This window comes from Penaeus japonicus, unplaced genomic scaffold (genome assembly GCF_977035675.1).
Source record: "Penaeus japonicus unplaced genomic scaffold, GWHDUDI00000001_assembly GWHDUDI00000024, whole genome shotgun sequence".
Taxonomy (NCBI): Eukaryota; Metazoa; Arthropoda; class Malacostraca; order Decapoda; family Penaeidae; genus Penaeus; species Penaeus japonicus.
In genome coordinates, this window is record NW_028234426.1 from 31,233,564 (window position 1) to 31,248,563 (window position 15,000).

At 47.2% G+C, this 15,000-nt stretch overlaps 1 protein-coding gene across 7 annotated transcripts in view; it reads left to right on the forward strand.

Moving 5' to 3' along the window:
• The window catches only part of siz (Brefeldin-resistant Arf-GEF family protein schizo), a 396,560-nt gene that overhangs the window by 163,553 nt on the left and 218,007 nt on the right, over nucleotides 1-15,000 (forward strand). For 2 of the 7 annotated variants that reach the window (XM_086550996.1, XM_086551001.1), the window contains exons 1-2: nucleotides 5,711-5,754; nucleotides 12,432-12,927. The exons of 3 other annotated variants lie outside the window; for them this stretch is intronic. In XM_086550996.1, coding sequence (XP_086407122.1) covers nucleotides 12,482-12,927 — 446 coding nt within the window. In that variant the 5' untranslated portion in view covers nucleotides 5,711-5,754; nucleotides 12,432-12,481. Of the gene's footprint in view, nucleotides 1-5,710; nucleotides 5,755-12,290; nucleotides 12,928-15,000 lie in introns of those variants that run through there. 2 more of the 7 variants (XM_086550995.1, XM_086550999.1) reach the window with 2 other exon arrangements.

Genomic DNA, 15,000 nt, shown 5'->3' on the forward strand with positions numbered 1-15,000 from the left:
TCATGCCAAAGAGAAATTTTATCTGAATTTCTCGGAATTTTATTCATGAACATACACGACTGATGTGAAACGATAAGAGAGAATGAGTGAGTGTGAGTGAGTTAGTGAGTGAGTGGATGAGTAAGTGAGTGAGTGGATAAGTGCGTGAGTGAATGAGTGAGAGAATGAGAGAGTGAGAGAGAGAGCGAGAGCGAGAGCGAGAGAAGACGAGAAACAAAAAGGCGAAATGAGAAATTATCTCTTTTATTTATCGAATGAAACGATCAGCGAGCAATTACGAATCGCCTCACGCACAGCCCCAGCATCCAGCCAAAGGAATGGAAAGAGCGCTCTGACATCCTCAGGCGGAACGTGAAACGTCGAAAGCGGATTGAATTAAAAATGAGAATCATAATTGGTACGTGTTAGCAGCGAGCCCCAGTGCTTTGCCTCCGCCCACGGATATCCTGACCACGCCCGTCTCCCCTCCCCCTCCCCCTCCCCTCCCCTTCCTTGCCTACGATTAGTCATCACGCCGCCCCCCATCGCCCATGCCTCATTCACACGCCCATTGTTCACACTAGGCACACAAAATGAAATTTCACCGAGGCGTGGAGCTAGTGTTAAATCACCAAATCTGCATGTTTTGCTTTCTGACTCGGATATATACGGTGCGACCATTTTAATGGCGTGACATTCTTTTTTTTAAAGTGTGTCATTTAGAAAAAAAAATCCCCTCGAGCATTAAAATAAAGTACAAGTATAGAAATCATATATATATTCTTTTTTGTCTTTTGGATTCACATTTCCGTCTTTCCTAAGCTCACGACACATCAAGGCATCGACTATTCGGAATCTTAATTACAGTCTAGGGGCATGCGAGAGAGTGACCACGGTCGTGAGGGTTCCCTATTGTTTCTCTTGATTGACGCTCTCCAGACTTTCACTGGATTCTTGGGGGCGTTTGAATGACATAGAAAAAAAGGCTAACCTGGTTTCTACCTTCCATTTTTTTATTTCTCTGTGTTGTTGTTGGGGCGGGGAGTTTTGTGTGTTTGTTGTTTTGTCTGTTGGAGTGTTGGTGTTTTGATGAGCGTCATCTTACACAGGTCATTTAGTATGTATGTGTATTATGTATGTGCGTGTATTCTCGTGGCATCGTATGTGTTCAAGTATATCTTTCTTTTGGTGTATCGAAGAGCGCTCATGTATGTTTTTTTTTTTTTACTTAGAATGAAAAGGTGTTATTACGTCTCATGAATAATGTATATTGTACAGGGGCCTTGTTAGGGAAATCACCATAAGGGTGAGATTATACTGCTACTGTGACCAATCACGTTACAGTAAATAAATCAAACTGTCATATTACATTATCTAACGAAGGAAAGCCATATTAGGCCAACCGAGCCAGATAACTCGGGGATGGGGTGTGAGGGGTAGCATGGGTGAGGGTAGAGTAGGGTAGGTTATAGGTAAGAGCAGGGTAGAAGCATGGTAGGGTACTGGCAGTATGAGGGCAGGGGAACATGGGGTGGAGGATGAGGAGGAGGAAGGGAGGGGATGGGGTGAGAGGGGAGCAGAGGCAGGGAAGGGGAGGGGAGGGTCAAAGCTGTGTTGGGTATTCGGGTAAGAGGGGGGGGGGCGAGGAGATTACTCTTACACTGGAAGCTGAGGTGCTTGCCGTGACCTGAATGTTAAATGGCTTGGATTATGCACTCTCGCCTGGCCTGGCACCCGCGCTTACCTGGCCGGGGCTCGCTCGGCCTCGCGCACGTATTTTGGTTGGGGTCTAAGGGTTATGAGGTGTAATGGCGGTGCTGTTCTTGGTGGTATTACGGTTTGCGATTTTTTTGTAGTTAATTTGTTCGGTCGTGTAATTTCGTCTGTTTGTTTATTAATTAACTTCGCTTTTTAGTTTTTTTGTTTGTTTGTTTGCTAGTGTGTATGTGTGTATGTGTTTGTGTGTGTGTGTATGTATGTATGTATGTGTGTGTGTGTGTGTGTGCGTGTGTGTGTGTGTGTGCGCGGGCGTGTGCATATATGGCATGTATGTTCATCTGTGACCTGAAGAGGTAAACATACTCCATCGTTTTATCTCCCGAGAAATCCTCGCGTCAGCACTCGGCGACAGAGAAATCCTGAGCGAGAGATCCTCCTGGAGATCAGTCGATCCAGGAAGCCTTACCAATGACGCCATTGTTATTCCGCCGTGGCATCCGCGTCATACGGCCAGCTCCTCTCAAGGGCACGGCGGCGACTGTCTTGTCCCGGGGATACAGCCGTCTCATCCTGCATCATCCTGCCAGTACTCATCCTTTTCTTCTCTTACTCCTCCCCCACCACCCTCCTCCCCCACCATCCTCTTCCCCATCGGTTTCCTCCTCCATCCTCTTCCCCATCGGTTTCCTCCTCCATCCTCTTCCTTCTCCTCCATCCTCTTCCTCCTCCTCCCCGATTTCTCTGCTGTTCTTCAAAAGCGCTCCTTCTCACGCTCGCTCGTGTTAGGAATCCCTCGCAGTTTTCATCCTCACGCTAACACTGGCGAGTCATCATACTAACATGTACGGCCTACACACTTACGCAAGAGACCTGTTGGTTCACACTTATTTTATTTTTGTCTCAGTAAGTACACATGAGGGAAGTTTACAAGCTCGCATAACACGTGCCGGTTATTCAAGGATTGTTTATCGCGGCCGAATGATACTGACGCTGCTCTTCTCGTGGTAATATTCCATTGCGTTGCAGGATAGGTGTGGCGGAGAGATAGAATGGGGGTGAGTGTGAGAGTCAGGATGTGTTGTCAGTGTGAGCAAGGATGTGTTGTCAGAGTGAATGTGAGAGTCAGGATGTGTTGGGAGTGTGAGACTGAATATTTGTTGTGAGTGTGAGACTGAATATTTGTTGTGAGTGTGAGAGTATGTGTTGTGAATGGGAGAATGAGTATGCGTGAAAGGAGCAACGACAGGGAGGAAAAGCGTGAGAGGGAGAGAATGAGATGAATGGAGAGAAAGAGAGAGTGAGTGAGGAAAAAAGAGAGGAAAGGGGTGAGGGACAGAAAGAAAATAGGGGGTGAGAGGTGGTGATAGAGGGAAAGAGTGAGTGAGTGAGTAAGGGAAAGAGTGGGGAAGAGAGAGAGGGGAGAGAAGAGAGGAGGATATCAACTAGGAAAAAGATACTGTGTAAACATCTTACTGTTTTTGTCAGCCACGACAATGGATTCCATGAATTGTAGACGTACTAAAAACAGAGGAAATCCCGTGATGGGTGTTTGTGTGTGTTATTTTTTTTGTCTGTTTATGCACTTCAATTCACTCTCTTTCATTATAGTATTTTTTATTGTATTACGTTATGACAACTACTTCCGTCTTGTTTTATTTCCAGTAATGTGAATTATTTTCATTTTCACTTTTATCGTTTCTTTCTTTCGTTTTTTATGGCCCTTTCCAAGCATTATTCAACTTTTGTTGCAGTTCCTTGAAAAGTGGTTGCAAGTGAAAGCTGTGTGTGTGTGTATATATATATGTTGCACGGTAAGTCTTACCCGGCGCTCCACTCCTCCCCTACACCATACCAGACCCCCATCCCGTGCCAGATCCTCAACCCACACCATAATCCCATTAGAATCCCCTTCCCCACAACCCCCCACCACTCAACCCCACACCAGAACCCCACCCCACAACCCCCAAGGCCGAGATGGATCACCATGAACCATGAGAACACTTCGCCGGCCATGCCATGACCTGTTCTGGGCCGTGGCTGTGCCTGGTGGCTCAGGTGCTCGCTACCCAGGTGTATATTGTGCAATGTTGCATCTCGCGCTGTGATACATGCTCGCCTTCGGGGTTGGACGGGGGTGGGGGGGAGAGGAGGGAAAGTGAAGGGAAGGGAAGGAAACAAAAGACGAGAAGAGAGACCGATGGATTGCAGGATAGGAGATGAGATTGGATGGGGTTGGATCGGTCGGGATGGGATGATACAGGAGGGGTTAGGAAGTACAGATAAGAGAAGACTTGAACAGACAAGAGAGGAATAGGGAAAGAAAGTGAGGGAAGGGAGAGGTAAGTGAAGGGGAAACAAAGGAAGAATAGGAAGGAAAGAGGGAAGGGAAGAGACGAGAAGAGAAGGGAATTGAACAGAAAAGAAAAGTCGTAGGAGGAGAAGGTGGTCTGTTCCTGCCAGGAGGATATGTGTTGTGCCGCCGTATTCTCGTCAGCGAGTGTGCAACGTGTTCCTATGAGTTGGGCTGTATTTACGTTTTCATGAGGGCGAAGCCTTAGGTATGAGACAGGCGTTTTTTTTTTAGTGTTATGTTCTAGGTTTTGTCATTTTTTCGAGATAGAGCTTTTGTTTTGATCTTGCTAAGGAGATTACGGTGTCTTTTCCTAATGTACATTTTATTCAGTTCATGTTCGGCTTTTGTCATGTAAAAAAAAAGACGGTATGGATTTAGTTACGTTTCCAAAGGGAGATCTTTGTCCATGGCGAAGAGCGGTACATTTATGTTAGCACGGATTAAGTATCCTGTGCGACAGAGACGTGACTTGCGCTCAGTTCTGTGTATCAGGGACGAATAATGTTATTCATCGGAGCGTTTTAGTTATAAAAGGATTCTGCATCGGAACTTGAGCCTTATGACAGGGCGCGAGGGAGAGGGCGTTAGTGGTAGGTCGTGGATTTGCTATCATGTAGAAGGGTTGTTACTTGCTGCGTTCGTATTGTATATTCTTTTTTTCTCTCTCTCTTTTGTTTCATTGTCATGTATTCATATTGCAATTGTGATCCACTCGTTTCTTTCTTACTCCTTATCTGCTTGCAAGATACGTGTTGCTTCCTTCTTCCTTTCACCCTCCTTTCTCCAGCTAGTTCGTCGTCATGTTTTATTTTGCACGAATTTTGTCCAAATTCTATAGCATCACAGCCTAAAGTAAGATTTGCCAGACTTAGACATATTTTTTAGAATTACTCCTGCACAAAGTACCGACACGTCAGTTCATAACTGCAGATTACCGGTGCTTTCAGGGCCATGTTTATCTTGCACCAGTTTTGAATTGCATAGCGCTTCGCCCCTTTAATGGCAACACTACCATCAGGTTCATTAATATATGTCGTGATGCAATATGTCGGGTCAGGTGATGTAACAGGTATCGGGCGGTAACAAGTGGTTGAATAAGTTCCACTTAAAACAGGTAATAACAGTGCTTAATGTACCTGTCTTATTTGCAAGGATTTTTTTCTTCTGAACGACCGTTTCAGCAATGTAATGTTATGACAGCGAGATCCACGTTCTGGTCACCATTATGGCAAGTACATCTGCCTCTTGCCTATTGTCGAGTACAGTTCAGTCCATCTCCCTCACTCGATCCAGGTGTGGCGTGTTCAGCCAACATCGCCTCCATGGATCATACCCGCGGCGTCTCCGCTGGATCACGCCGGGATGGCGAGTTATCGATGTAAAACAAATGGTGGATAATTTGTTTTACATGAGGCCGTGTCTTGGCCGGGTAGCGTTCACGCTCGACCCAGTTCGGGGAGTCGCCTTCGTGCTGGCCGCTCTTTTGCTCCAGGTGGCGGCGCCGCACGCTAGCGTTGTACTCGCGGCTCTGTTATGTACACACGCTGTAACAAGTCGTCAGCGCGATAACAGCAGGAAGGTAGATGACGAAGGGGTTAGGGTGAGGGGGGGGGGGCGCCGTGGCCAGGGCTGGGGGAGGGGAGTCGGAGCTGCTTGTTCATTCTGGCTCGAGCCACCGCGGTGAGAGGACGCGCTCTGTGTTGGTCAGTGGGCGACCACCGCTGTGTGCACCTGGCTTCTGTTTGTACACCTGGTCGCCGCGTGCACATCTGTTTTGTTCGTTTTGCGGGCATGTGCTGTGTTTGCTCCTAGTAATTGCAAATTTAAATTTCTGAAATGGATCTTTAAATATGGAAACTCGTATAGTTGTGATGTGATAATTATACTACAATTAAGAAAATTATTGTGATTCAAGAATTATATGTGTTCGTCTTGGTTTTGAAATAGAAATTGATAAGGAAGTGAAGTGTTAATATGCGGATGAGGCAATTAAGATTAATTTCTACATATACAATAGGCTTTCATACCCCTCCCCATCTACCAATAAACAAACAAACAACCCAAAATACATAAATATAAGTGAGTGAATAAGTGCTAAGGACTCCTCTGCAACTAGCATGGAAAAAGGCTGTTGTCAGACTGTGGTGCCGAGAATATAAACAAGAAAAAAGACTTTATATGTCGAAGCAGCTATTTAGCCATGTCTTTTAAAGGCGGAATTTGGTTTCGACATTGCGCACGCGTCGCCACAGCTGCTTGCCTCCTACCCAGCATGAAGTATGAGCTCGGCCCGTAAAAGAACGCAGTGCGAATTAGGACCACGTAGTGCGAATTCAAATTTTTCGGAGTGCGAAGAATGGCGAAGTGCGTGTGGCGAAAATGCATTGTACCTTTGGCTATAATCTCGCGGAATGAGGCAACGTGGCCTTGAAGTGCGCGCCCTGGAGTCAGGAGCTGGGCCTCAAAAAACATGTTTGGCCTTTTGCCATAAGTCGATATGGAGTTTGTGACGTCATCGATGTGTATTTCCTTCAGTTAACGAGGAACGGAGCCTCCGTCAAGTATCGAGGGAAGTTTGATGGGTTGCGGAGGAGAAGGAATGATCTACACATTATTTAACCATCAACTCACAAGCGCGCTCACACTTAAACTTACACTTATACTTTCACACACTTACACTTACACACACACTTAGACTTGCACACACACTTACACACACTTACACTTACACTTACACACACTTACACTTACACACACTTACACTTACACACACACTTAAACACACACTTATACACACACTTATACACACACACACACACACACACACACACACACACACACACACACACACACACACACACTTACACACACACACACATACACACACACACACACACACACACACACACACACACACACACACACACACACACACACACACACACACACACACACACACACACACACACACACACACACACACACACACACACACACACGCTTACACACACACACACACACACACACACACGCTTACACACACACTCTTACACACACATACTTACACACACACTTACACACACACACACTGACACACATACACACTTACACACACACACACTTACACACACACACACACACACACACACACACACTTACACACACACACACACACACACTTACACACACACACACACACACACACACACACACACACACACACACACACACACACACACACACACACACACACACACACACACTTACACACACACACACACACACACACACACACACACACACACACACACACACACACACACACACACACACACACACACACACACACACACACACACACACACACACACACTTACACACACACACACACTTACACACACACACACACACTTACACACACACACTTACACACACACACACACACACACACACACACACACACACACACACACACACACACACACACACACACACACACACACACACACGCTGGCTTGATCTTTCTCGTTTTCTCCTACCACCCCTTTCCTGTTATTTCTCTCTCTCTTTGTCATATACAATCGTGCTTGCGCTCCCACACACAAACACACACACGTGAGTGCGCGCGCGCACACACACTTGTACATGCATGAAATTTAAGGAAGATTTTGGTAGATGCACCCTTAGTTCAGCAATAGTATATAACAAGAAATCATTTGATGTTAAAATCTTCAGCAGTCCCTCAGCCTTCACGGAAATCAATCGTTTATGGGCCAATGTAGTGAACCGAAGGCTGGAAATTACCCCCTGGACGTAAGAGGAAGTGCCATGGGTAGCTTAGGCGGGGGCGCTGAGCTAGGGCCTGCATGGAGTAAGAGGAGGAGGAGGGTGTGGGAAGGATCCATCCTACGCTGCGTCTTCGATCCCACGCGCCCATCACGCCCAACCGAAGGGAGATTCCTGTAATCGCCTTTCGAAATCCTTTTGCTTGCGTCGATATTCGTATTTTCTTTCCTTTGGTTTTATTTCCTGTTCTCTTTCTCTCTCTCTTTCATTCTTTCTTTCTCTCTTTCTCTCCCCGCGCTCCTCCCCCCTCCCCCATCCTCCCTCCCTCCTTCCCTCCCCCGCCACAAAATTGTATGCATGTGGGTGTGTAACATTGGCGATTTATTCGATTTTCTCCATCGTTTTTTGTTTCGTTTTCATTTCCATTGTTTCCATTTTTATTCAGTTGTCACCTTTACCTATCCGAGAGCTGCTCCTTTTTTCCTCGTTCCCCCCGGCCGGCCTGAGCATGACCGATCCAAGGTCGAAACCTCAGGAGACTTGGACAGGTGTTACGGCGGCGGTAGGTGGCGGTGCTAGGGTCAGGGTACCACAGCTAATTCGTCTTTATTGTTTGGGTCACTCGTGAGACGGGGGCCGGGCGGGGGAGGGCGGGGATTGGGCGTCCGGGCGCCGCACGCGAGGTTGTACGTTAAATTTTCTAGACCACTTCCTTCCTCTTTCTCTTTCTCTCTCTCTTTCTCTCTCTTTCTCTTTCTTTCTTTCTTTCTTTCTTTCTTTCATTCTCTCTCTCTCTCTCTCTCTCTCTCTCTCTCTCTCTCTCTCTCTCTCTCTCTCTCTCTCTCTCTCTCTCTCTCTCTCTCTCTCTCTCTCTCTCTCTCTCTCTCTCTGTCTCTCTGTCTCTCTCTCTGTCTCTCTGTCTCTCTCTCTCTCTCTCTGTCTCTCTGTCTCTCTGTCTCTCTGTCTGTCTCTCTCTCTCTCTCTCTCTCTCTCTCTCTCTCTCTCTCTCTCTCTCTCTCTCTCTCTCTCTCTCTCTCTCTCTCTCTCTCTCTCTCTCTCTCTCTCTCTCTGTGTGTGTCTCTCTCTCTCTGTGTGTCTCTCTCTCTCTGTGTCTCTCTCTCTCTGTGTCTCTCTCTCTCTCTCTCTCTCTCTCTCTCTCTCTCTCTCTCTCTCTCTCTCTCTCTCTCTCTCTCTCTCTCTCTCTCTCTCTCTCTCTCTCTCTCTCTCTCTCTCTCTCTTTTGTGGGTCTGTATCTGTGTCCGGTTTATCGTTTGGTTGTTGTTGTTTTTTAGAAATATTAGCTGTTAGATATCCCAAACGACTCGTAATTAAATTTCTCCCGTATTTAAATGATATATATATTTTTGAAGATACTTGTTCGTTTTTTTCTATTAGTGTTTTATCTCGAAGTATTTGTTTTTACTTCCTGATGAATAGCGTGAGGAAGCGGGAGAGGGGGGAAGGGAAACGGTATAGGCTGTGGTCGTAGAGAAATCAGTTCCTGTGTTGTAAAATAAGCATTATGGTCAGACGCTGTAATGAGGGAAGTGTATGCACGCGCTTAGCAGGTAACTCTTACCCGCCTGGGGACACTTGCGCCTGGTGCCTGGCCCTGCTCCGTACGTAGGTATTCGATTCACTAAATACCTATAAATACGTGGCTTCGTATTTTTTTCTCATTAATTTGTCCCCCTTTTCCTTCGTTGTTTTGCGTTCGGGTGTTTTTTTTTTCTTTCTCAATTTCGTTATGAATTCAGAGTCTCGTTTCGTTGCCCTCGCTCAAGACCTTGGCACTGAAGGGGAGCCCTGTCGAAACTGCCACTTTCCTTAATTGTTTTCGTGTACACGGTGTCACCTTGCCCGCGCCCTGTGGGAACGGAAGATGAGGAAATGAGGAAGTTAGGGGAAAAGGTGGGCGGAACGTTTAACCTTTCTTCTCTCTTACCCTCTCCCCCTTCCTCTCCATTTCCATTACCCCTATCTCCCCCCCCTCTCTCTCTCTCCCTCCCCCTCTCTCTCTCTCTCTCCTCTCTCTCTCTCTCTCTCTCTCTCTCTCTCTCTCTCTCTCTCTCTCTCTCTCTCTCTCTCTCTCTCTCTCTCATCTTTCTCTCCTCTCTCTCTCTCTCTCTCTCTCTCTCTCTCTCTCTCTCTCTCTCTCTCTCTCTCTCTCTCCTCTCCTCTCTCTCTCTCTCTCTCTCCTTCTCCTTCTCTCTCTCTCTCTCTCTCTCTCTCTCTCTCTCTCTCCCTCCCTCCCTCCCCCTCTCCCTCCCTCCCTCCCTCCCTCCCTCCCTCTCTCTCTCCCTGCCTCCCCCTCACCCCTCTCTCCCTCCCTCCCTCCTCCTCCTACTCCTCCTCCTCCTCCTCCTCCTTCTTCTCCTCCTCCTCCTCCTCCTTATTCCTACTCATACTCCTTTCTCTTTCTTCCCTTCTCCCCTTCCCTTTCCTTCCCTTCCCTTCCCTTCCCTTTATCTCTCCTCTCCTCTTCACTCTTCTTCCTCTTCACCCTCCCTTTTCCCTCTCATTCTCTCTCCCTCCTCTTTTTCATCCTCTTCCCTCTCCCCTTCCTAGTCGACTCTCCCGGTCTTCTCCCTTTTCTTTCTGACTTAATCTTCGACAGGCCATCGCTGTGGCATTAACCTTGCGAAACTCCCTTGCGTTCACATGCTGCTCACGTGGCATAATGATAATCAGCACAGGCCACATTTGTTTTTGTGTTTTATAGAAGGAGCTCAGCTTATTGCAATTGGTGTTATTGTCTTGTGCGAAGAGTACGAGAGGTTATGAGAAATTGATAGACATTTCTGTCAGTCGGCGACGTTATCGAATAGTAAAAATACGGGCAATTGCGATCGTTGATTTCCAGTAAACTCCCATATCGCGTCACCGTCAGAGCCGGTCTGGTATTAGATATCGATTGTCGATATCGTGCAATCTTTGCCGTTTGTCGACGAATCAGGACCGTTTTGCGAGAAGGAAGTCTGTAGGGCGAGGGTCCCGTACGATGACCCGTCACCATCCTGTCGGTGGCGGCAGATGTGTCATGGATGTGTTGTGATGGCTCCTACCTACGGCCTCACTCCTTTGCGTTATTTATGGCGCGCATTAAGGATGGATTAACTGCTCAGGATTCCGCACAAAGACGGGCTATTTTTCCTGGCCGCCCGGCGTGGCCAACAGGTGGCGCTGATGGAGCTCGTCTGGCCGCCGCCTTCAGGGAGGGTGCATCATTAAAAGCCTTTCCGCTTGCGAATGACAACGCACTTGGATAAACAATATTTATGGGTTTGTGCGTAACAGGATTTTGTCTAGAGTCTTCCTATTTGTATTGGCTTGTCTGTGCATTTACCGGAGCGAGAAGCTCTATGAGTGATGAAAAGAAGCGCGACGGGTGGGACCCCCTGCAGGGCCCGGCCGCGCGTCGCACCAAGTCCCGTTGACGCAGCGGCCGGCGCGAGATGACTGTATGGCAGAACGTGATCAGCGAAGACCCAGCCTTCCTCCTCGTCCTGCACATGGCGTCATCCGAACTAAGCCTTTCGGGATGAGGGTGGTGGTGGGGGTGGGGGGGATGGGAACGAGGCTGTTTGAGTTTCTGTTATCAATAACATTCTGAGGTGCTGGGCTGTTTACTTGCGTCGGAGCTCCCGCTATGCGTAGCGTGGGAAGTAGGGAGGAGGCTGCGAGATTAATCACATGACACTCTCCCTCCCTTTCTACCTTTCTTCCTCCCTCCCTTCCTTCCTTCCTTCCTTCCCTCCTACCTTCCTTCCCTTCCCTCTTCCCTCTCCCCCTTCTTCTATCCTTCCCTTCTTCTCTCCCTCCCTTCTTCCCTCCTCTTCCTCCCTCCTTCCCTCCCTCCTTCCCTCCCCCTCTCCCTTCCTGCTACCCTCTCCCTCCCTTCCTGCTACCCTCTCCCTCCCTTCCTGCTACCCTCTCCCTCCCTTCCTGCTACCCTCTCCCTCCCTTCCTGCTACCCTCTCCCTCCCCTCCTGCTACCCTCTCCCTCTCTCTCTCTCTCTCTCTCTCTCCTTGTATATATATATATATACATATATATATATATATATATATATATATATATATATATATATATATATATATATATACACACACATAATCTTTTTATCGTTCTCTCCTTCCCAAGTGTAAGCATAGTATGAGATGTCTGACATGTTTTGCAAAAAACTTTTTTTTATCGATATATTGATCATTAAGTAAGCGGAATCGCTACGCATACTACGCCCCACTCACGCCGCAGAAGCAATGACTTCCTAGAGTGCCAATAGTGACATGTGTGCCAGATCCTCGTCATGAATCAATTCGAGAGTTCCACGGAATTACTTGTCGTATCAGATAAGCGATAAGAGATTTCACAACGAGTAATAAGCGTGGACAATAGCCAAAGCAGCAGATGTGGTAGCCAGTGTTTGTGTCTCAGTTGGTGCCCACACCTGTTGGCTATCGCATGCTCTGCCTGTCATGTCTTGAGATGTTTATCTCCAGGCTTCAATCTGCTTTATGTGCTGTTGTAAAGTGTAATTATGAGTGATAGTGCTTATAAAAGTGATGGCTTCATCTTTCGCCCACATTGTAGCGTGTGACTCCCCGAGTGGGTACAGAGACAAGGACTCAGGCTGGTACGACATGGCGCCCGTGCTGGCGTACGAGCGTGGAGCCTCGTACCCTGATCTGAAAGGCCCGCCCCTACGGGAGCCCCTCCAGGATTACTTACGCCCTTCCAGGGACTCCCACAATGAGGGCTACGGGCCGCCCCGCCGGAGGAGCTACCAGGACGAATCGGCGCAGTACTTCGTGCGGGCGAGCCGCAACTCCGGCCGCTCTCACGACCCTCCTCGCAGGACCAAGTCGTCGGCCGCTATTAGGCCATCAGAGTTTTTGCGCTCGCGGGACTTTCGCGAAACTCTGAGTCCCTGTGGACGAGATGATGGGGGCGCCTCGTGGGCGTGGGAACCCATGAGCGTCCGCGAAGCCTTACAGGGGCCACAGGTGCCCTTCAGATTCTGTCCGTCCCTGGCAGCGTGTCACATCCCTCGCGCCTCCGTCAGAATCCCACGCAAATCATTTATCAGGTACAGTATTATAAAGTTTATTCTCATTCCAGCAATTATGGTAATGTTCAGATCCCGACTCAAGTACATTGTTGAATAACGTCACGGCCATGGTTCTCGTAACCGAAGGCCATGAATGAACAGGAACTTACGTGGTGAGGAGTCTATGAAAGTGGCATGCAACTTGTCTCCTCCTGGTACTGTATTGTTCATGAATGTAGAGTGAGATTTCTCCTCGAGATTTTGTTTACACGGTCTTCTCTGTAAGTTGAATATAAACAAAAGGAAAAATGAATGAAAATGTTTCTCAATAGCAAGTATAGGTCTCAATTGAACACGCTAGAGGACCATCTAGAGCTTGAAGAGCCTGTGGTCGCCGTTCATTCCCCGTAAACGCAATGACTGGCGAGTCAGGTGTCGTAGCCGTATATTTATGAATCTCATTTTTGAGCTTTTATGATGCACAGCCGTTCTACCTGTCTCTCTTTCTGTCTTTAGTTTGCAATTATGCGTGTTGGTTAGATTGAGCTGTTGGTGGTTTTGTACATCAGATGGATATATTTTGTTTATAAAAGGAAAGCTAGAGTTATTCGGTAAAACCCACAAGCACACGCACACATATAATACGCACATGCGCCCTCGTTTATTTATTTTAAAAGAGTAATTCGTTTGATTATATCTTGTAGTGGGAGCTATCATATCTGAGTCATCACGCAGTGCAATAATGAAAAGGTATCAAATTCCGATAGCGTTGGTCATTTATAGATAAAGCTTTATGTCTCAACACAGTCTCAGATACCCCGTTGTCTTTCGCCGCATACCGAATATACGAGGTAGATGGAAGGTCTCTGTGATAGTACGAATAAACGAAGACCTAGATTTCGAGAACATGAAGCGTGTATATATATATATATATATAATATAATATATATATATATATATTATATATATATATATATATATATATAATTTATATATATATATATATATATATATAAATATAATTATTAAATTACTCAAATTACTCAAATTTCCCGCCATCTGTCACCTCGGAAAATCATACCGGAGCTTATTGAAAGAATTAGCATAAATGTTTTTTGAAGTCTTGTTTTTTTATTCAATTACAAGAGGCCAGATTTTTTTTTTTGTTATTTTATGTGGCAGAAATAATTTTCTATTCCTTTTTTTCTCATATTTTTTTTTTGGTATCGCCATTGTCGCGGAAAATGAACACGACTACGAAATGAGCTGCTAAATCTGATCGAAAGCCTGACTGCGAACAAGACCGAGGGGAAGGGGGAAGGGGGAAGGGGGAAGGGACGATCAGGGAAAACACACACTGGATGTTAACTCAGTCGAAGGACGATCAGTGCGAATTGTTATTCCGGCGGCGGAAGCAGCGGTCATTGCAGTGAAACCTCGACGGGGGTGAGGAGAGCGTGCAAGACCGGCAAAAGTTTACTCGGTCCTTCCAAGGATTTTATGATGGTTGCCTTCACGCTACAGCGACGCCCGGAGCTTGGTGTGTAACGGCGCTGTGTGGGCGGCCGTCGAGTATTTGGATGTGCTCGGTCCAGGGGAATTAATAGGCATTAGAAGGATCAGTGTGGATAGAGGGTATGGAATCTCTTCCTGGTAATAACGCATTCTGGAGGGCGCGCAGCCGGAGTTGAAATGCTGACGCGTACCCTTTAAAGATAGCCTATGTATCCTCTTCCTTGTTTAGAGGAGCGAGGATGAAAGGTGGATAGAGAGAAGTGAGCTGGCGGAATGAGGCTGGCTCTGTTAAGGCTCCTGGGTGAGTCAGCAGCCCGGAGAGCCACGCCGCTGCACAAAGAGACTCCGAGTGCCTCTCCTTATCATCTCCTCCGCCCCTCGACCGTCAGAGCAACCTTGTGTTTCACGCTCGGCGCCTGCACTGCTTGCTAACCTCCTCAGATCTCCGCTAAGGCACGCATTGGAAACTTTCCTTTTTTGAATTGTGTGTCCATTGTTGCCTCACAATAACCGTGGTTGGAGGTGCTATAGGCAGCCTGACCCAGGGAAGCCAAGTCGTTTTTGCGAAGCATTGACGTTCACTTGATGAATATTCAC